The sequence below is a fragment of the Hyperolius riggenbachi genome, chromosome 7 (assembly GCF_040937935.1).
Source record: "Hyperolius riggenbachi isolate aHypRig1 chromosome 7, aHypRig1.pri, whole genome shotgun sequence".
Taxonomy (NCBI): Eukaryota; Metazoa; Chordata; class Amphibia; order Anura; family Hyperoliidae; genus Hyperolius; species Hyperolius riggenbachi.
In genome coordinates, this window is record NC_090652.1 from 128,590,492 (window position 1) to 128,611,981 (window position 21,490).

General features: G+C 48.0%; 1 protein-coding gene across 2 annotated transcripts in view; it reads right to left on the reverse strand.

Annotated features, from left to right (window-relative positions):
• Positions 1–21,490, reverse strand: part of C7H16orf89 (chromosome 7 C16orf89 homolog) — a 55,717-nt gene that overhangs the window by 22,089 nt on the left and 12,138 nt on the right. For both annotated transcript variants that reach the window (XM_068246828.1, XM_068246826.1), the window contains exon 3: positions 3,245–3,404. In XM_068246828.1, coding sequence (XP_068102929.1) covers positions 3,245–3,404 — 160 coding nt within the window. The remainder of the gene's footprint in view (positions 1–3,244; positions 3,405–21,490) is intronic.

Genomic DNA, 21,490 nt, shown 5'->3' on the forward strand with positions numbered 1-21,490 from the left:
ACATTTACCCTGCGAGCTGCGATCGGCGGCTCGCAGGGTGTTCACGGAGACACCCTCCGTGAACTGACATGGAACGGCCGCTCATACGAGCGGCCGTTTCCATGGAAACCACTTCAGGATTCAGGGGCGTAGTTAAGCGTACGCAGAATCCTGAAGTGGTTAATATGGATTTTTGTTTTTGTTTGCTGTAAGTGCTACAGCTATGACATCTAAATTTATGACTAGGTTTAAGGATTGGAGTAAGTTGAGTCTGAAAGTACATAACCATGAGACACAGGGGCGTATCTGGGTAATATGGCGCCTATGACAAACACTGAAATTGCGCCTCTTCCCAGTCACAGCCCCCTTCCCCTCTAAAAAAAAGCATCCTCTCTCAGATACGTTATGGTTGCCTGTGTTTTTTGGCTCAGGATATTGCTGAAGTTACTTTTTTGGAAATACCTCTTCTTATTTCCTCTGTCCTTTTTTCTAAAACTAAGCCAAGTGCGCCCTACATACATAAATTAAATAGCCATGTTCCCCAAATAACAGAATTAATCTAATCTGAGTGACGGGTAGGCATTGGGGCAGGCATGGCGGCACAGCACAAGAGCAGGGATGGCGCCCTCTGTGCTATGGCACCCATGGCACAAGCCATGCCTCTACCCCTCTAGATACGCCTCTGATGAGACATCAGAAGCAGAAGAGCCTTTACTTTGCCTTGAAACGTGGAAAAATGGCAACTGGGCTTAGGATGCCAAAAACAGCTGATGTCTAAAATGATGTTGTAATGGAAATTGAAAAGTAAAAGTTGAAGGACATCTTGCGCAGATATCTTGATGACACATTAAGGTTTATACCAACCAGTGGTGTACAAAGCGGTGTGTGGGGGAAGGGGGGCATGCCGTAACAAGAAAGAGGTGACACCTGAGCAGAGGCGGCTCCAGCCAGTGGGGTGGATTAGTGTTTGGGAGTCTGGGGACATGAAGAGGGGGACTGATATCATTCCTCCCTACCACTCCATGGGCCCCCCTCCTGTGTCCCCCAGCAGAGTAGGGCACAGTGCCACAGCTTGTGAGTGAATTTCACCTGATACAGATGCATCCATGCTCCAGCTGATTACTCTATTTCCTGTTTCCTGCATGTCGCATAATTACATGCAACATGCAGAGATAGGGCAGCCAGAGAGCAGCTGGCTGCCAAAAAGCTTAATTCTTTTTAGAAATACTCAAATATGTTTTAATTAGTTGCTTACCTAGTTTTTAAAACTTTTGTCAACTATTAGGTGCTGAAAAGTGATTTTATAGGTAAGATGGAAGTGAAATACCAGGAGACAACTAAGGAGAAAAGTTTATGGCATAGGATCCGACAACACATGCACTTCTGCCCCACTACATCGAAGCATTTTTGGGCCTTGTGTAAGTGAGCCATTAGGTAGGCTGAGCAACCACTGGAAACATAAGTGCACTGAATAACCTTTAGGCTAATTTCACATTTGTGCGGTGTGATTGTCCTGCAGGATTTGGAAGGGATTCATTGTATTATTTTTTATGAAAAATGCCGGGTGTGTGCAATTTAACTTTTTGTAACTAGATGGCACTAGAAACACTACTCTATTTTTACTTTTTTTTTTAACTCTGATCGGGGTCATGTCCATTCACTCCAGGCACTGTGATTGGTTCTGGGAACCATTGGTTCCCTTCCCCAATTGCCACTGGGAAATGCGGCCAGGTAATAGCATGAGTCACTCGGATATGCACACGCACTCGCCACACAGTTGAAGAGGTGTCTATCTGGACAACTACAATCGTCCAGATAAACAGAAGTGGTTGAAAGAGGTGGTAGTGGTGGACTTACCCCCCCTAAAGTAGACACAATTCTGTTGATTATTGTCAACAAGTAGCTTTAATCATACACTCCACAATGCATTTTATACTTGTACCGGCGCCTCTGTTTCAACTTACAGTTCTTTTTGTCTAGTGCATTTTGTTTATTCAGCTCCCATGCAGAGTAAGATCACCTACTGAACTTTTAATCTGTTTTCTGCTTTCAAAAATGTTTGCTTCAACCAGGCAAAAGTTTCTGACCTGCTATTAAGCCTTGTGCATTAGTTCTCTTGGCCAAGGAGGCTTTTTGGCGTTGTCTCAGCCAAAAATGTAGTGTAAGTTCAGGTGTTCAACAGCATCGTTCAGAATGCAGCACGCTGGATCTCTGAGCAACACAGATAGATGAAAGGATGAATTTATTGCTTTCCTTGCCAGCCAGAAGTCGCTCTGTTGTGCACTGCCCCATTGTCCCTCCTAGGGATTATGCGAATATGGCCATTTTCTTTTTGCCTCACTTTGACATTCTTACACAGATCAGAATATGGGCCTGATCCAATTCACTTTTTCTCCTACATTTTCTCCAAGGAGATAATTTTCATCTTCTGTTTAAAATAAATTTTCAGCACCCTACAATTGAAAAAAGTACCGTACCTAAAATAGGTGAAAAAGTACTATCAAAATCAAAAAGTATTTTCTTGCTTGCTGGTGGCTTGAAAGGCATTTTATTGATACATTTTATTGATAATGTGAAATAAAAAAAAAAGAAAAAGTGAATTGGATCGAGCCCAACGTGCGGAAACAAAAGGTCATGAGCAAACATATTTTTGCACTGGTAAAAATGAGCATGAAAATATATGAGCATGGGAAAACCCCTTTTTTGCCAACTACATTGAGGTCAATGGGCATGTGAAAAGTCATTTTTGCACAAATGAGAATATAGGCATGCAAAAGCACGTTGTTGCAAAATGCATTGAGGTTCGTGGAGATGCAGGAAACACCCTTTGAAGAAAGTTTTCATTTTTGCAAAAATGTGTATCCTGCAAAAAGTGCATTATATTGTCACAGAAAATTGTGTCAGGTGAAAATGTAAATTCCTATGTGAAAATTAGGTTGGAGAAGATTAAAGCCCATCCCACGTTCCTCCTCCCTTCTTCATTGGCCATAGTCAAGTGATTTTTCTGTATAGCACTTGTTCTCTGCAGTAGTGTCCTAATCATTGAGCTACGATCATTGCAACACCTTTAGGAGGCATGGGAACCTTACATGACTGCTAATAGACTGATTTATAGCACTGGTTTATTAATATTGACAGTATTAAAGAAAAAAGGAAACAGGGTCACATTCTAAGTTGGACTGTCAATGTTTCTTTCATCCGGTAAACCTTGTATACATTAAAATTAGTGGTATTTGGCAAAAACATAGAGGAAAATGTTACTTACGCGCTTCCAAGAAGAAAACAAATACAACGATCACTGAATTCCTCTGTAAAATACTCGGATGAATGAGGTATCAGTTCTGTATATACTAGTTCTGGTCTGGTTTGATTCCAGGAAGAAGTAAAAGTCCATAGTTGATCATTTCTGAAAATATCTTGCAACTCTGTAGAAGTTGTGGAATGGAGATATGTTTAACTTACAGGTATCATGAAACAAGGTTCGGCACCACTTAAGAGTAGTTATAAGCTTTTTATTCAGAAATCAGGCATAAAAGCATTTAAAAGCATCTGCAATGACAGACTTCTGTTTTGAGGGGTAGGCGTCTCTCTTTATTAAGCTGCTACCTGGTCCAGATGGATCCACAGGTTTACATATCAAACAACAGTTTTACTATAACGAATACAGAATCCAGGAGCAACTTCGCTTGCTGTGTTAAGAACATCAAAACGTAATTCCACTATCTTCTTAAAAGGCAGTCAATCAAACAGGCAGTAAAAAAGATTTCAGATACTTATCGCATCCCAAGAGCAGTGTAGCAGCATAAGGTACTGGTCATGGAGAGGTGCGGATGAAGAAGAGTCGATGATCGTTTCGCCCCCCTCATCAAGACAGTTATACCCTCCGCTCTCCACAGCATATATATCACATGCCCCTCCCCTTACCTACGCCAGCAACCAAGGTTTGTGTGCACTCACTTTTGAATTTCTTTGTTTAAGTACATATCAAACAACTCTCCCCAGGCACCAATTAGGAGCCTGGACACACAACACCTGACCAGATCGGTGGACCTGAGACTGTTCATATAACACTAATATAATACAATAAAATGCAAGGACCCGTTTCCACTAGGAGCGGTGCGATGCTCAGAGTACCATGCCTTATCAGAGTAGCATAGCAAGCGCTACAAACTTATGCCTGCTAATTGGAAATGTCGAGAGCTCCACTTGTCCTGCCCTGAGCCCCTGCGGATCCAATCACTTTAAAGGACATTAACCCTGTGCTTTGATTGGCCCAATAGGCTGCCTGTCACTTGACAGGAATCTTCACAGGCAGCCTATGGGTCCAATCAAAGTGCGGGGATAATGTCCTTTAAAGTGATTGGACCTGCAGGGGCTCTGGGCTGGACGAGTGGAGCTCGTCATTGCCAATTAGCAGGCATAAGTTTGTAGCGCTCACTATGCTACTCTGATAAGGCGTGTTAACTCTGATAAGGTGTGTTAACTCTGATAAGGCATGCTATTTGTCTTAGTGAATCCAGCCCATGGACTCTAATGGCAACTGACCCTTGTTGCATGGACTGACGATCAGATCTGAGAAGCACCTGAACTGGGTTTTGGCACATTGAGCCAAAATTACATTGCTATTGGGTGTTCCTACTACTTTGTGTATGCTAACGTATAGGTATCCCCTATGCATGATATGCAATATTTAAAATATCTAATAGACCTCATTTCTCTTGCTCTGTGTGCGTATGACATACCATATTTTTGGGAAAATAAGACACACTTTTTCTCCCCCAAAAGCTCAGTGCGTCTAACATTCCGAGAAGCACTCAAAGCAAGATAGCCAACGAAACATGCTGCGAATCCTCAGAGTCATGTCCCAAGATTTCCCCACCAACTCTGCAGTCCTGGCTGACCCCCAGCCGGTCCAGTCCTTCCTGCTCCAGTTACCATCAGGCATAGGAGGCACTCCGAGAAGGCAGAGCTCCCACCTCACTCCTGCCTGCCACCGCTCTGAGCTCCGCTTCGCTCGCTGCTGCTTTGAACCTCTCCCTCGGGTGTTTCAATGAAACAGCATACCGGCACCATGTCCCAACAGCCTGGCTCTCCCCCTGCTGCATGGCGCTGATCCCAGCCTCGCTCACCCTGTGGCTTTACATCCTGAACGCCTGGCTCTCCGCACGCGATCCACTCCAACAGCAACAGATTGGAAACCTGAGCCGCCGGATCCCTCCACCATCACCCCCAGCATCCAGCAACTCTCTGGATCGCCTCTCCGCCTGCACCAGCACCACTATGCTCCTCAATGCGTCCCTGCCCACAGCTCCACAGGGCTCCCGGACTCTACAATGAACCACCTGAAGTGCTCTCAAGCACCTGCCAGACTACTGCGCTGATGAAGCCCTGCTGCCTTCTAATGGCTCCCAAACTAACTGCACTTTTCCTGGTCTCCACCTGACCTACATGTGGCCTTTGAGAAGAGAGTGCCTCCCAGATTGTTTCCCTTTGCATGCAGACTAGTAGGCAGCTGGAGTGACATTGCTGCACCAACCCAGTCCTCACCTTTCTATTCCCCTAACATCCCTATCTTTGCTGCCTGCCCTTAGTGGAATTTCTGCTGATCACACTGCTAACCACACAACTGATGACAGAGACAGCTTTGGGGGTGAAGCGCCACAAGATGCCACGGCACCATGGATGCACCCAGGTTTAGTATATTGTTCCCCTGGTTTTTGGCTTCTAAAGCTAGGTGTGTCTATAGTCCGAAAAATATGGTAGAGCTCTGGAAAGAAAAGACCACTGCAAAAGGTTTCTCAGGTAATAACTTTTATAGGTGCAAATGCTTAACTAAAAAGCTTTGCCTTATATTTAAAGGGACTCCGAGCTCACGAAAAAAAGAAAAGTTGTACTCACCAGGGGCTTTCTCCAGCCCAGTGCTGGTCGGGAGGTCCCACGCCGGCGTCCTGGCTCCTCTCCTTCTCCCCGCTCCGGTATAGCTGACAGGCCGCAGCCCGGGCGACACTCGGTGGAGTGTCGGACTGCAGCTTCCGCGTATGACGCGGATTACGTCACACGCCGGCCGCCTCGCGTCATCACGGCGGCCGGCGTGAAAGTACTGCGCATGCGCGATTAAAGCGCGCATGCGCAGTACTTTCACACCGGCCGCCGTGATGACGCGAGGCGGCCGGCGTGTGACGTAATCCGCGTCATACGCGGAAGCTGCAGCCCGACACTCCACCGAGTGTCGCCCGGGCTGCGGCCTGTCAGCTATACCGGAGCGGGGAGAAGGAGAGGAGCCAGGACGCCGGCGTGGGACCTCCCGACCAGCACTGGGCTGGAGAAAGCCCCTGGTGAGTACAACTTTTCTTTTTTTCGTGAGCTCGGAGTCCCTTTAAGGAGGAACTGTAACCAAGGATACCCCTTTTCCCATGAGAAATCTTTTGAATAGATGGGGGGGGGGGGGGGGGGGGGAGTCAGTATGGGTGATATTGTAGTGAAGCCCCTCCCACAGTGTGATGTCAGAGCCTAGGTCCTGACAGTGTCCTGTTAGTGAGCCTCGTTGCATTGTAAGAAATGACAACTGTATCCAACTGCCAAGCAACCAGTATCTCCTTCTGTGCATATGTATAATAAAACCTTTTAGCCTATTGTTAGGGGGTGTGGTTAGAGATGATGGCAGTTGGCACTGTCCATTTTTTTTATGTCTGCCAGTAGTAAAGATGATTACTTGCAGGCTGATTGTGGATCAAACAATGTGAACAAATTATATGTCGAACATTTTAACTTCTCACTTTGCATTGATTTATTTTTTCCCCCTTTTCACTAAAGTTCCTCTTTAAAGAAAACCTGTAACAAAAAAAACCTCCCCTGGGGGGGGTCCTCACCTCGGGTGGGGAAAGCCTCCGGATCCTATGGAGGCTTCCCCTGTCCTCCTCGGTCCCATGGCGGCGGCGATAAAGCTCCCCGAACAGCGGCGATGTAAATATTTACCTTCCCAGCTCCAGCGCAGGCGCATTATTGGCTCTCCGCCTCGGAGATAGGCGGAAATAGCCGATTGCTGTCGGACCTCTCTTTTTTTTAAAGAGAATTTTTTTATTAAGTTTTATCAAACAAACAACACATAAAAAAACAACACGTTTCCTCCACTAGCTGTGATAGCAGACAGTGTACATAACAGGTAGTGCATATAACCAGGGGCGTAGCAATAGGGGGTGCAGAGGTAGCGACTGCATCGGGGCCCTTGGGCCAGAGGGGCCCCAAGGCGCCCTCCCTCAACTACAGTTTTAGCTCTCTATTGGTCCTGTGCTCATAATAATCACTTCTATAGATACTTTGAATAGTGGTAATCATTAACAAACTGTTCCCCATCCCCCTCTTGCACCTCTGACACTGTAGTAACCGTTGGCAGATTTTAGTGCGCTGTATCAATTGTTATGTAGAGGGCTTGGGGGGGCCCCATTGTAAAACTTGATCCAGGGCCCACAGCTCCTTAGCTACGCCACTGCATATAACAGTTATGTGACAAGAGGCAGGTGTAATTCAGTTTATACATGCTTATATATATAAGTACATACATTTCCATATCGTGGTCTATTGCATGATTGGGCATTATAATTTTTAATTACCGTATATACTCGCATATAAGCCGACCCGCATATAAGCCGACCCCCCAACTTTTCCCTGAAAAAAACAGGGAAAAATGATTGACCCCCATATAAGCCGGGGGTAGGAAATGCTGGATTGGTGCAGCCCCCCAGTGTGTCCCAGTATAGCTAGTATAGTGCCCAGTATAGGTAGGTAGTGTCCAGTATAGCTAGTAAAGTGCCCAGTATTGCCAGTATAGTGCCCAGTATAACCAGTATAGCGCCCAGTATGGGTAGGTAGTGCCTCAGTTTAGCTAGTATAGTGCCCAGTTTAGCTAGTATAGTGCCCCAGTATGGCTAGTAAAGTGCCCAGTTTAGTTAGTATAGTGCCAAGTTTAGCCAGTATAGTGCCCAGTTTAGCTAGTATAGTGCCCAGTTTAGCCAGTATAGTGCCCAGTTTAGCTAGTATAGTGCCCAGTTTAGCTAGTATAGTGCCCAGTTTAGCTAGTATAGTGCCCAGTTTAGCCAGTATAGTGCCCAGTTTAGCTAGTAAAGTGCCCAGTTTAGCCAGTATAGTGCCCAGTTTAGCTAGTATAGTGCCCAGTTTAGCCAGTATAGTGCCCAGTTTAGCCAGTATAGTGCCCAGTTTAGCCAGTATAGTGCCCAGTTTAGCTAGTATAGTGCCCAGTTTAGCTAGTATAGTGCCCAGTTTAGCCAGTATAGTGCCAAGTTTAGCCAGTATAGTGCCCAGTTTAGTGCCCAGCATAGGTAGGTAGTGCTCCGCCCCCCCGCCCCCTGCTGCTGCTATTACCTGTTTAGGAAGCGGCCGCTTCCTAATCCGCGTTCCTCTTCTTAAGTTTCTTCTCAGAGTATCACAGCAGCGCGCCCGGCGCTGCTGCTGTGACGATGTAGAGTGCAGGAAAGAGCGCGGCTCCCTATAGCGGCGATCTGTATCGCCGTTGCCAAGGGAACCGCTCTTTCCTGCCCCCTGCATCGTCACAGCAGCAGCGCCGGGCGCGCTGCTGTGATACTCTGAGAAGACACTTAAGAAGAGGAACGCGGATTAGGAAGCGGCCGCTGCCTAAACAGGTATTAGCAGCGGCGGCCGGGGGGGAGCGGGGAGGGGGGAGCGGGGCGCGGACCACCCACCCACCCACCACTAGACCACCAGGGAAGACTCGCATACAAGCCGACCCCCCAACTTTTGACCCCCATTTTGGGGGTCAAAAATTCGGCTTGTATGCGAGTATATACGGTAACCTTATAAGATCACAATTCTTGGATTAATATGTAGCATATCTGTGTTATAGGTGCAAATCCTGTACCATAGTTGTGATATCTAGGTTAGGGATAGGTGCTATTGTTTCAAAGGAATCTACCCATATGCTCCATACCTTGTTGAATTTATTAAACTGGGCTCTAGCTTGATAGGTGAGTTTATATAAAGGTATTGCATCATTAACCAGCTTTATCCAAGTTTTAATTACTGGCGGATTGGGTTGCTTCCAACACACCGTTATGGCTTTCCTAGCATAGTAGAGTAGGATTCTAATCAGTGTTTTTTTGTGTTTCCCGCAGGCCATGTCTCCCAGAATACCCAGCATGCATATTTGAAATGAAAGACTGATGGGTAGTCCTATTTTAGTGGATAAGAAATGAACAACAGATTTCCAATACTTTTGGACTTGTGGACAGGACCAGACAGAGTGTATGAAATTTGCATTTGGTGCAGCGCATTTGAAGCACATTCCATTTTGGGCTTTGCTCATTTTTGCCAACCGGCTTGGTGATAGATATGCCTGGTGTAACCATTTGCCTTGAATGATTTTATCTTTTGATGCAATGGTTGTGCCAAAATATGTAGTTTGAAACTCCTCCCATTGTAAATCTGTTATTTCCGGATCTGCACGTTGCCATTTATCCCTATATGTACCTCGTTTAGCCGTGTATTTATGAATCATAATAAAATTGTAATATTTTGATATTAGTTTTGTAGATTCTTTATTTAACAATAGTGATTCCAATAGGGATGGTATGAGAGGCCCATTTGTGCTTTGATCGCATGCCGTAATTGAAAATACCTAAACAGCGAGTGTCGGGGAAGGTTAAATTCCCGACGAAGCGTTACATAGTCCTTGAACATGCCATCTAAATATAGTTGGTTAATATATTTAATATTGTGACTGCACCAAAATGAAATGTCTGGGATTGTCAGCAACTCTGGTAGGTTATTATTGAGCCATAGTGGGGAGCTAGGAGACATAGCCATTGGTAATGGATCACATATTTTTTGTACTTTTTGATATATTTTAATTGTATTTTTAATAAGCGATGTACCTTTATCCCCGGAAGGCACTGACCCCCTGTATATTGCATTGCACAGTGCTTCATAAGAGGATGCAATATCAGCTTCAGTGTTCATTGCTGAGTCAGTCCTACAGGAACTCAGCCAGTTAGCAACCGGGACCAATTGGGATGCCAAATAGTAAGCATAGAAGTCAGGTAGCGCAAGCCCCCCTTGTGTTGTGGGGAGTCTAAGGACTGCAAGCGCCAGTCTGGGGGAGACCACCATTCCATAAAAAGGAAGAGATCATAGAGTCCAATTTTTTAAAGTGTTTTTGTTGTATCCAGCATGGTGCCATTTGAAGGACATAAAGCAGTTTTGGAGCTATAATCATTTTGATTGAAGATACCCTCCCCAAAAGATTCAGGGGGAGTGCCATCCACTGTTTTAATTTTTGTTCAGTGTTATTTATAAGGGGGATTAAGTTATTGTCTACATAGCTGTGTATATTTTTATGTATCCATATCCCCAGATATTTGAATTTATCCACCACTTGTAATTTGGAGGCTGAATGTATGGTAGAGTGATCGAAATTATCTAATGGGAATAATACTGATTTGGCCCAGTTAATTGTGAGTCCTGATATTTGCCCAAATTGTTCATATAGTTCTAGAACCTCTGCCAAGGAGGGTCCAGGATCCGCTAAATAAATCAGCATGTCATCAGCATACAGAGAAATTTTTTCTTCTATATGATTTATAGAGAGTCCATGTATTCGGTCAGATTGCCGGACCGCCTGTGCCAGAGGTTCTATTGCCAATGCGAACAACAGTGGGGATAGGGGACAGCCTTGCCTGGTTCCCCTTGTTATTTTTAGTTCTTGGGATATGGTTTGGTGTACCCTGACTTTTGCTGTTGGATTATTATATAATATTGCAATCCATTTGCGGAACCCGGGTCCAAATCCAAACCTCTCTAATGTTTGCAGCAAAAATGACCACTCAATAGAGTCAAAAGCCTTGTTGGCATCAAGTGAGAGGATGACTCTTGTACCCGTGCATGCATGTGGATATTGTATGTTGGAGAATAGTCTCCTTATATTAAGTCTAGTGGACCTTCCTGCTATAAAACCGCACTGATCTGAATGTATTAATTTTTGCATAACTTTATCGAGTCTAATTGCAAGGACTTTGGCTAGGATTTTCGTATCAATATTAATTAGCGAAATAGGCCGATAGGAGTCGCATTCAAAAGGGTTTTTCCCAGGTTTTAGTATTATTGTAATAAGGGCCTCGCGCATAGAAGCTGGTAATATATCATTTGCATATATATCTGTAAAAAGGGCCGTTAATCTAGGAACTAAGTCAGCTTTATTTTTAATATACCATTCCACCGGTATTCCATCAGGGCCCGGTGCTTTACCTTTATTTATTAATGAAATGGCCATGCTAATTTCCTCTGCACTAATGGGAGCATCTAGCTGCTCAATGTCGGTCATTTCTAGGGTTGGTAGGTTTAGATTATTTAGAAAATTTGAAGTATGTTCCGTGTATGGATTAATCCGGGAGCCGGGAGGAGTAAACATTTTCATAAAATTCCCTAAAAGCATAAGCGATATCTGCTGATAGGGTGACTGACTGTCCATCCGGCAAGTCAATCCTGGGAATGGCAGTTGCTTCGGTATGGGTTCTAAGAAAATAAGCCAGTAATTTCCCACACTTATTACCATATTCAAATTGTTGTTGCGTTTGGATTATATCTTTTCTTTTTATATTTGTCAAAAGAGTTAATTCTAGTTTTTTATGAGCCACTTCCCATGCTTTATATGTTTCAGGGGATGGGTTGGCCAGAAGGCGTGCCTTGCAGTCCTCAGACTCCCTTTTTTTGTATTCCTGATATGCCATGTCATTATTCCTCAAAATAGACATTGCTGTTCTAAACTTATCTCGAAGTACTGCTTTACTAGCGTCCCAGCAAACATCTACAGCAGCTGATCCCTTATTCTCTTTCCAGTAGTAACTCATTCCTTTTTTACATTCAGCTAGGACCGTTTCGTCCTCCAGCCAAACCTGATTCATTCTCCAGAGGCCCGGGCAGTTGGAACTAGGTGTATTAAGGGTACATAATAACGGTGTGTGGTCAGATATACCATGTGATAGCTGATTGATCTCTAGCACAAAGGGCAATAAATCTGTAGATGCTAATGCTAAATCAATGCGTGACATAGTTTTGTGTGTATCTGAAAAGCATGAGAATTCCCTACGCGTGGGATGTTTCCACCTCCATATATCTATCAAATTGTATGTACTCATCCAATCTAGTAGGGGTGAGCATGATCTGCTGCTTTTATTAAGTCTATCAAGGTTCGGATCTATTACTGCATTGAAATCACCCATCAGGAGTAATGGGCCCTCTAAAAACGTATGTAGTCTTGTAGACATACTTTGTAAAATTTGTAATCTGAAGGGTGGTGGCATATACACAGATACTAAGGTAAAAATCTTTCCCTTGAGACTGTATTTGATGATGACATAGTTACCCTGGGTATCAGTATAGGCAGTTAGCACTTTACCAGTGAATGATTTTGCGATAAGGACCGCAGTGCCCCTGGAGAATGTAGAGAAGTGTGCCAAGTAATAGTTTGATATCCATGGCTTTTTTAATGAGAGGGCTCTAGCTCCCACCAGATGAGTTTCCTGCAAACAGACGATATGTGGTGCCTGTTTACGGATGTGGTCAAATACTAGCTTCCTTTTTATATTATTATTCATCCCCCTAACATTCCACGATAATATTCTTAATTGTCCCATGTTATGCTATGGAATTTATATACTCGCTTGGGCCTCTGAGAACACCTGTCTCTGTCTTTTGTGTATTTGTGATAGAACCATTTACATAATGAATAGCTTTTGGAGGAAAACAAACACATTAAAAACATTAAACCAAATGCCCTGCCCACCCTGCTTCCCAGATTAAACTTTCTAGGAAGCTTGTTACCCTAACGTACCCTTAAGTACTAAGTACTAGCTATTAGGGGAGCTGGTTATAATTACCTGCTACCCTGCACCCGCCATATATTTATTTTCTTTTTTGGCGAGCGGCCATGTGTATAATTTTGTCTTATAACACTAGAGAGAGGGGAGGGGGAGGGGGTGGGGGAGGTAGGAGGATCAAGGACACAGAGGCGGTTCCAAAGAGGTACCAGCAGTGTACACGAGAAGAGGAGGGGGGGGGGGGAGGAGGGAGGCAGACAGTGGAGTCTACATTACAACATTGACAACATTAGGTCTAAGGCACTCAGTAATTTTAGTAGTATTGCAACTTATTTTATTATGTAGTGCACCTTTACATTGCATAGATCCGTTCCTGCTGGAGAAAGAGGGTTCAATTATACAATTATACAGAGAATATAATAACTCTTGGTCTAGTGTGGACAGTTTTGCCCTGTTCCTCAATTAGTAAGTTATTAGGGAGTCAGAAATTTAAAATGAAAATGAAAAAATGAAAATAGAGCTCCCATAACAGTGCCATCAGAGCTCCATAACAGTCTCCAGGCTCTGCAATTTCTTTTTCCAGGGTGTCTGCTGCCATCTACTGGACAGATTAACACTGTACACACCATGATAGAGAACAATGTCCTTTTGTATGTTCCCCATTCCAGCAAGATTCTTCTTCCATAGTGATAGTATAAATGAGGCAAGCTGAACTGTCTCCTGGATCAGTACAGAGATGAACGTATATAACAATAATCCTCAGGGAAGTGCATTCCGTGACACACTTCACCTCTTGCTTGCACATATCGAGATCACTTGTTTGCAACCGGTTGCCGTGCAGTGGTTACATTCATGCCTTTTTGCTCCATCCAGGCAATTGCGTCCTCTGGAGACACAAAGAAGTGCGTTTTGGTTTCATATTGTATCCGGAGTTTTGCTGGGAACATCATGCTGTATGGTATCTGCAGTTCCCGTAAACATTTCTTAACATTATAAAAGGTAGCTCTTTGTTTCTAGATATCCTTGAGCCATTAAACTGAATGTCGGGCGTTTTACGTGCAGCACGAAGTATTTCTAGTTTGTCTCTGTAATTAAGCAGTTTTGCTATTAGTGGTCTAGGAGGGGTCCCAGGCTTAGGGGGGCCCCCTGGGATGCGGTGGGCCCTTTCCACTGCGAGTGCTCGCGACGAAGACATTTCAGGCAAGTTGTCTTTTAGCCAGTCTTCTAGGAAGAGCTCTGGTTGATTACCTTCCGACTTCTCTGGAAAGCCACAAATCTTAAGTTTGATCTCCTGGAGCGATTCTCCAGGTCATCCAGTTTAGCTGCCTGCGCCTCTGATTTTTTAACAGTGTTGCCGTGAGCACGCTGCAGTGGATATACAATGTCCTCCAGTTCTCCCACCCTCCTCTCCGTTTCAGCTGTTCTATCTTTAATCTTTCCCAGGTCCCCCTTGAGAAAGGATAGTTCTGTGTGGATGGTATCCAGCCTATATGTTAATGTGAGCTGAAGGGTTTGAATGGTTGCCATCAACTCAGCTCTCGTGGGCTCCGCCTCCCCCTCCTCACTCCTCGTGGCTCCATCTTGGGGCCCTGTATCTCCCTCTCCCCAGTCTCCCATACCGCCACCTCCTCTGTCTGTTTGGGGCCTGGGTGGTATTGATTGCAGGGGCTGGCGTACCTGTAGTGCTTGCGTGGGGCTGGGAGATCCGGATGTCCGAGAGTTCTCCGTGCCTGAGGTCTCTGTCGGAGGAGAAGAAAGTGTGCACTCCTCCCTGTTGCCGGCGCCATCTTGTGGGGCATCTCGGGCGAACCTCGCCAGCTTTTCTACCGCTGCTGTGGGGGCGGCTGGGCCGTATTTTGTCATGGCCACGTTCTCTGCTTTCTCCCCTCTCTGCCTGTGTGAGCGGCGGGACTGGTGGCGGCGCCTTCCTCTTCTTTTAGCCAGGATTTCTATGCGGGTGCAGGGGAGCTGAGGAAGAAGACGTCCTCACGCGCTCATCGCAGGCCACGCCCCCCGCTGTCGGACCTCTCTACTGCACAGACGCAAGTCTCCTGCGCCTGCGCAGTACAGCGGACCCAACAGAGATCGGCTATTTCCGCCTATCTCCGTGTGGAGAGCCGCAACAGCGCCCCCGCTGGAGCCAGGAAAGGTAAATAAATCAGCGCTTATCAGTGCATGTCAGACTTGTCGAGGGAGGATTCCGGGACACTTCGGGAGAGCCAGCGCTGGACTAGCTGCAGCTACAGGAGTGGGGGAAGCCTCGTTGGGACCCTGAGGCTTCCCCCTCCCGAGGTGAGTATTCCCCCAGGGGAACTTTTTTTTTGTTACAGGTTCTCTTTTAAAGTGTAACTGTTGGGCATAAAATAAAAAATCTATTCTTTATTTGTATCTGGTAAACAATAAAGATGCTAACCAGGCTTTTCTTGTTGCTGAATGATCATTCCCCAGTTTACCTGACTCTTATTTGGTACCAGTGGTGCTCAGCAGAGCTCGAATATTCGAGTAGCTCGAATATTCGAGCTCTTTTTCAGCTATTCGAGCTCGGTATTCGAGCTCCGAATAGCTGGAGCTATTCGAATGGGCTATCCGAGTACACTCGAATAGCCCATTCACTATTCGAGCTATTCGAGCAACTCGGCGCTATTCGAGCTCGGTACCGAGCTCGAATAGCGTCATAGCCCAGATTGATGTCCTTAGAGCCAATCAGAGGGCTCCCAGGCCCTCTGACGGCAGCCAATCACAGAGGGGGACCCTGGCCAGCCCCTACCCTATAAATAGCGGCCGCCATGTTCCGTTTCTCCATGCTTGCCTGAGACTTGTACAGAGAGAGAGTTGCTCCTTTGTGCTTTGGCTTAGCAAGTGCTCTATTGTGATCATTTACCTAGCGTTTTTGCTCACCTACACCTGCCATATACACCTATATTGTTGTTAGTTAGATAGACATTGTATTTTAGTTAGTAGCTTGTGTGTTACATTAGAGACAGGCAGCTGCTGCAAGCTTACAGGTTTAGGCCTCAGGGGGGCCTTGCCTCTGTGGGCAGCTGTCCTCTGTTTATTTCTCTCATCTATACCAGTATTTCTGCTGTCCTTTACTAATAGTATTGTAGTAGTTATACTGTACTAGGAGTAGGACACTCACTGACTGTCACTGTTTATAGGCTACTAGCTAGCTCCTGCGTGTGTGCACTCACTCACTGTCTGTGTGTACACACACTCTATTTCCTTCTGATTACTGATAGATTATTGTTAGTTAGTTGTACTTACTTACTACTTACTCTTACTGTACCCGTAGGGACACTCACTGTCACTGTTCATATAGGCTACTAGCTCCTGCGTGTGCGCACTGCACTCACTGTCTGAGTGTACACACACAACACACACTCTATTTCCTTCTGATCGCTGATTGATTATCGTAATTAGTTAGTTCTACTTACTGTTACTACTTACTCTTACTGTACTAGGAGTCTAGGACACTCAGTCACTGTCCATAGGCTACTAGCTCCTGCGTGCGTGCACTCACTGTCTGAGTGTACACACACCCACACTCCATTTCCTTCTGATCGCTGATTGATTATTGTAATTAGTTAGTTCTACTTACTGTTACTACTTACTCTTACTGTACTAGGAGTCTAGGACACTCAGTCACTGTGTTCATAGGCTACTAGCTCCTGCGTGCGTGCACTCACTGTCTGAGTGTACACACACCCACACTCCATTTCCTTCTGATCGCTGATTGATTATTGTAATTAGTTAGTTCTACTTACTGTTACTACTTACTCTTACTGTACTAGGAGTCTAGGACACTCAGTCACTGTCCATAGGCTACTAGCTCCTGCGTGCGTGCACTCACTGTCTGAGTGTACGCACACCCACACTCCATTTCCTTCTGATCGCTGATTGATTATCGTAATTAGTTAGTTGTACTTACTGTTACTACTTACTCTTACTGTACTAGGAGTCTAGGACACTCAGTCACTGTGTTCATAGGCTACTAGCTCCTGCGTGCGTGCACTCACTGTCTGAGTGTACACACACCCACACTCCATTTCCTTCTGATCGCTGATTGATTATTGTAATTAGTTAGTTCTACTTACTGTTACTACTTACTCTTACTGTACTAGGAGTCTAGGACACTCAGTCACTGTGTTCATAGGCTACTAGCTCCTGCGTGCGTGCACTCACTGTCTGAGTGTACACACACCCACACTCCATTTCCTTCTGATCGCTGATTGATTATTGTAATTAGTTAGTTCTACTTACTGTTACTACTTACTCTTACTGTACTAGGAGTCTAGGACACTCAGTCACTGTGTTCATAGGCTACTAGCTCCTGCGTGCGTGCACTCACTGTCTGAGTGTACACACACTAAATTTACTTGTGATTACTACTGATTATTGTAACTGCTAGTTGTACTTCCTGACTGTTACTACTTACTTACTGTACTAGGGGACACTCACTCAGTCACCTCACCAACCAACCCACTCCATTAAAGTACCCCACTTTTCACCCGCCCTTTTACAAAACTTTTGTCTATACGCCCAAAACATTTAAGATGTCTGGAAGTGGCAGCCAGCGCGGTTTGGGCAAGGGGAAGGGCAGCAAGGGAATCAGGAGGAGAGGGAGCAGCATTGTGGCAAGCCGCGGCCGCGGGCGCGCCACCATGCACAGTTCCGCAGCAGCAGCAGCAGCGTCAGTGGCTAACATTCCTCCCATAGCCACTGGCCGTGGACGCCTTGGGCGCCGCCCAGCAGGAGCATCTGCAACTCACGCTGCAGAGACACAGCAGCAGCAGCGTGTAGCACCTGCTCCCATTTTCCTCCAGCCGGGTCGGAAACGTCCCATTGAGGAAAAGGATGCAGACACTGTGGTGCAACTCATGACGGAGGATGAGCAGCCCGCCATCAGCTCTGCATCCGAGGCCTCCACCCTCACCACCACCACCACCCCTGTTCGCAGCAGCCGCCCAGCAGGGTCTGGGGAGGAGGCCAGTTCACTGTCACTCGCCGACCTGTCATTCAGCAGTCTTTTGACCCCAGGCATCATGAGTAAATTGTCTGCTGTTGTTGGCGATCTTGAGGAGGAGATGCTGATGGGCACTTTGGGGGATGAGGGATTGGACAGCAAGACTGTGGCGACAGTCAAGCAGCCCATCCATGCATCAGGAGAGGAGTTTGGGGGGTCCTCATCCCAGCAGGACATGTTTCAGGAGGGGGAGGATGATGATGACCCGGTGACAGACAGAGACTGGGTGCCACCACCTCCAGGGGATGTCGTCCTCAGCAGCTCTGAGGAGGAGGAGGAGGATGCGCTTGTGGGCCTTGCAAGGAGGCGCATCATTGCAAGCATTGGCAGCGTCCCACAGCCTGCTGGTGTCTCAGGCTCAGCAGCAGCAGCAGCAGCATCAGCCAGTACCACCCCCAGCCGCACCCAAGCCCCCCCCCCAACCACCACAGGGAGACAGGCAGCAGCGCTTCCATGCCGTAGGGGGAAGTTTCTGTCACCAATCTGGCGGTTTTTCACCATGCCCACTGTGTACAGCAAGTACGCCACTTGCAACCACTGTCAGCGGAAGTTGAGCAGAGGTGCAGACCCCTTAAAGTTCAGCACCAGCTCGCTCATCAACCACCTTGCGGCTAAACATTTCCACCAGCATGAGGAGTTCCAGAGGCTGAAGGCATCTGCTGCTGGCAGTGGCACCACACCCATCACTGCACAGCCTTCAGCAGCAGCAGCAGCAACAGCAGCCACCCGCCCTCCTGCTCCTCCAGCAGCACCAGCAGGAGTGCGGAAACGCACTGCTCCTCCCCCCTCTGCAACTCCTGCCGCCGACACTGAGGCCTGTTCTGGCAGCCAGTCCTCAGTGGCCTCCTCTGCTGTGTCTGCTGATTCCCGTGTCAGCAAAAGGCCACGCCAGAGCCTTTTGAGCGAGTCCTTCCAGGGGGTGGTTAGGGCTCTGCCTCCCAGCAGCCGTCGCGTGCGGCAGCTGAATGGCTTGCTGGCACGGGCCATGTGCTCCCAACTCCTGCCGTACACGCTCGTGCAGGAGGGGAGCGACATTCGTGCGCTGCTTGCTTGCGCAGCCCCAGACTGGCAGCTCCCCAGCAGACACTTCTTTGCCCGCAAGGCCATTCCTGCACTGCACCGCTTTGTGATGGCCAATGTGGAGCGAGGGCTGGAGCACGCGGTTGGTGAAAGGGTCCACGTCACCATGGACTCCTGGAGCAGCCGCTTCGGGACAGGCCGCTACCTGTCCTTCACTGTCCACTGGGTCAGCTTGGTGGAAGGGGGTGAGGATGGGAGAGCAGCAGCGGGCACAGCAGCAGCAGCAACACAGTGGGTGGTGCCACCCCGCAGGCTCAGGGGAACTGCAGCAGGTTCCTCCGATCCTCTGCCATCCTCCGGCACACCTGGCCAAACCCCCCGCCTCAGCAGCAGCGTGAAGGCCCGCCACTGCCAAGCGCTGCTGCACTTGGTCAGCCTTGGGAAGACCAAGCTGACGGCAACCCATGTGTTGGCCAAACTCCAGGAGCAGGAGAGGATTTGGCTGACCCCCAGAGGCCTCAGAGTCGGAGAGGTGGTGGCCGACAATGGGGCCAATCTGGTTGCCGCAATAGACAGGGGAAACCTGACCCACATCCCCTGTCTTGCCCACGTGCTGAACCTGGTGGTGCAGAAGTTCCTGCGCACCTACCAGGGGATGGGCGAACTGCTGGAAACGGCAAGGAATGTTGTGCGTCACTTCCGGCGCTCGGCTGCAGCCTGTGCGAGCCTGGAAGACGTGCAAAAGGAGCTGGATCTGCCACGCCATCGGCTGATCCTTGACGTTCCGACTCGCTGGAACTCCACCCTGGCGATGTTGGAGCGTCTGGTTGAACAGAGGCGCGCTGTCAAACAGTACCTTGCCCTGGCCACTGTTTCCGCAGCTCAGAGAAGGGACAAGACCAGCAACTTCCCGTCCATCGTCCCCGATGATGACTGGAGGCACATGCAGCAGGTGTGCTTAGTGCTGGCTCCCTTCCTGCAGGCCACAAACATGGTGAGCAGGGACCATGCTATGGTCTGCGAGTGGGTGCCCCTGGTTTCTCTGCTGAACAGGGCCCTCGATGCTTTGCTGGAACAGGGAGTGGCAGCCTTGGACCAGCAGGAGCGGCAACCAGCTGCGCAGTCCACCTCTGAGGGGGAGGAGGAGGAGGACTTGGTGGAGGTCCCTGACCTGGCTGCTGATGAGGGGGATCAGCACAGCGCAGCTGAGTTGGTGCGGGGGTGGAGAGAGGATGAGGCGGCAGAGGAGGAGGATGAGGACAGCACTGACGTCGATGTGCCAGCAGACGTGGCCCGCCTCTTCCCAATGGCAGCGCACATGCTGACGTGCCTGCGCAGGGACCCCAGGGTGATCCAGATGAAGCAGAGGGAGGACATCTGGATCAGCATGATGTTGGACCCACGCCTCAAGGGGAAGTTGAGCCAGTTCCTGCCGCCTGCAGGAGGAGACCCAGCGCAACAAATAAGGAGCTTGCAGCAGGCCCTTGTTGAGCGCTTGGAGGAAGCCTTCCCCCAGCCTTCCACCCCCACTGTCCAGCAGCCAGCACAGAGGCAGCAGCAGGTGCCTGCATCCAGCAGCAGCAAGCGCCCCACAGACCTGCTGTCTCTCAGCCACGAGCTCTACAGGACTGTAGAGGCTCCGGCAGCAGTGACTAGAGAGGAGATGCATGCAGCAGCATCCTCCTCCGGTCACAGCCAGCGCCTGACCCGCATGGTGGCTGACTACATGGGGTCGTACAGCGGGCTTGACAGCGATGCCCCTGTTGATCCCATGGAGTATTGGGTCAAGCGCATGGAGATCTGGAGCGAGCTGGCGCAGTACGCCCTGGAAGTGCTGTCCTGCCCCCCTTCCAGCGTGCTGTCCGAGCGCTGCTTCAGTGCAGCTGGTGGCGTGGTCACCGAGAAACGCTCACGTCTGTCTCACAAGTCTGTGGACAGACTGACGTTTCTCAAGATGAACCAGGCGTGGGTGGAAGGCGAGTTCCTGGCCCCTGTTGTCGGCGAGAGGGGGACATGAACTGGCTGCCGGAACCATCGTTAATGTGCCTTACCACCCTTTACCACCTCCTGGCTCCTGCTCACTAAGCCAGCCTGGTTCACTTTGACTATTACGTCGCCTGCAGCCACACATTTTACACCTACAGTGGGCTGCTGTGTACTGCCCTTCTGCTGTCTGTCTGTGTTTCCCACTGCCAGGGTACACAGAATTACCTTCTTCTGCTGCCACTCTGCCACCAGCTATTACGTCAAACAATAGCTATATTGGTTGCAAAACCAAAAACCAAAAAACCATAAAAAAAAAAAAAAGGTTTAATTTTTCTGAGGTGCCCGGGTTGAAAACTGTGTTGTCCCAGTTGTGTATTGGACACAATGTGGGCTGCACGACCGCTGTCTGGGACCTCCTGTTGTGTTTATTTACAGCCCTGGTATCACCGCTAGGTACCAGGGCTATTATGTCACGCTGCCTACCTGCTGCCACACTCACACTGCTCCTCCATACCTCCTCCTGCTGCTGCTGCTGCTGTCTGTCTGTGTTTCCCACTGCCAGGGTACACAGATGATTTACCTTCTGCTGCCACTCTGCCACCAGCTATTACGTCAAACAATAGCTGCTCGCCTACTC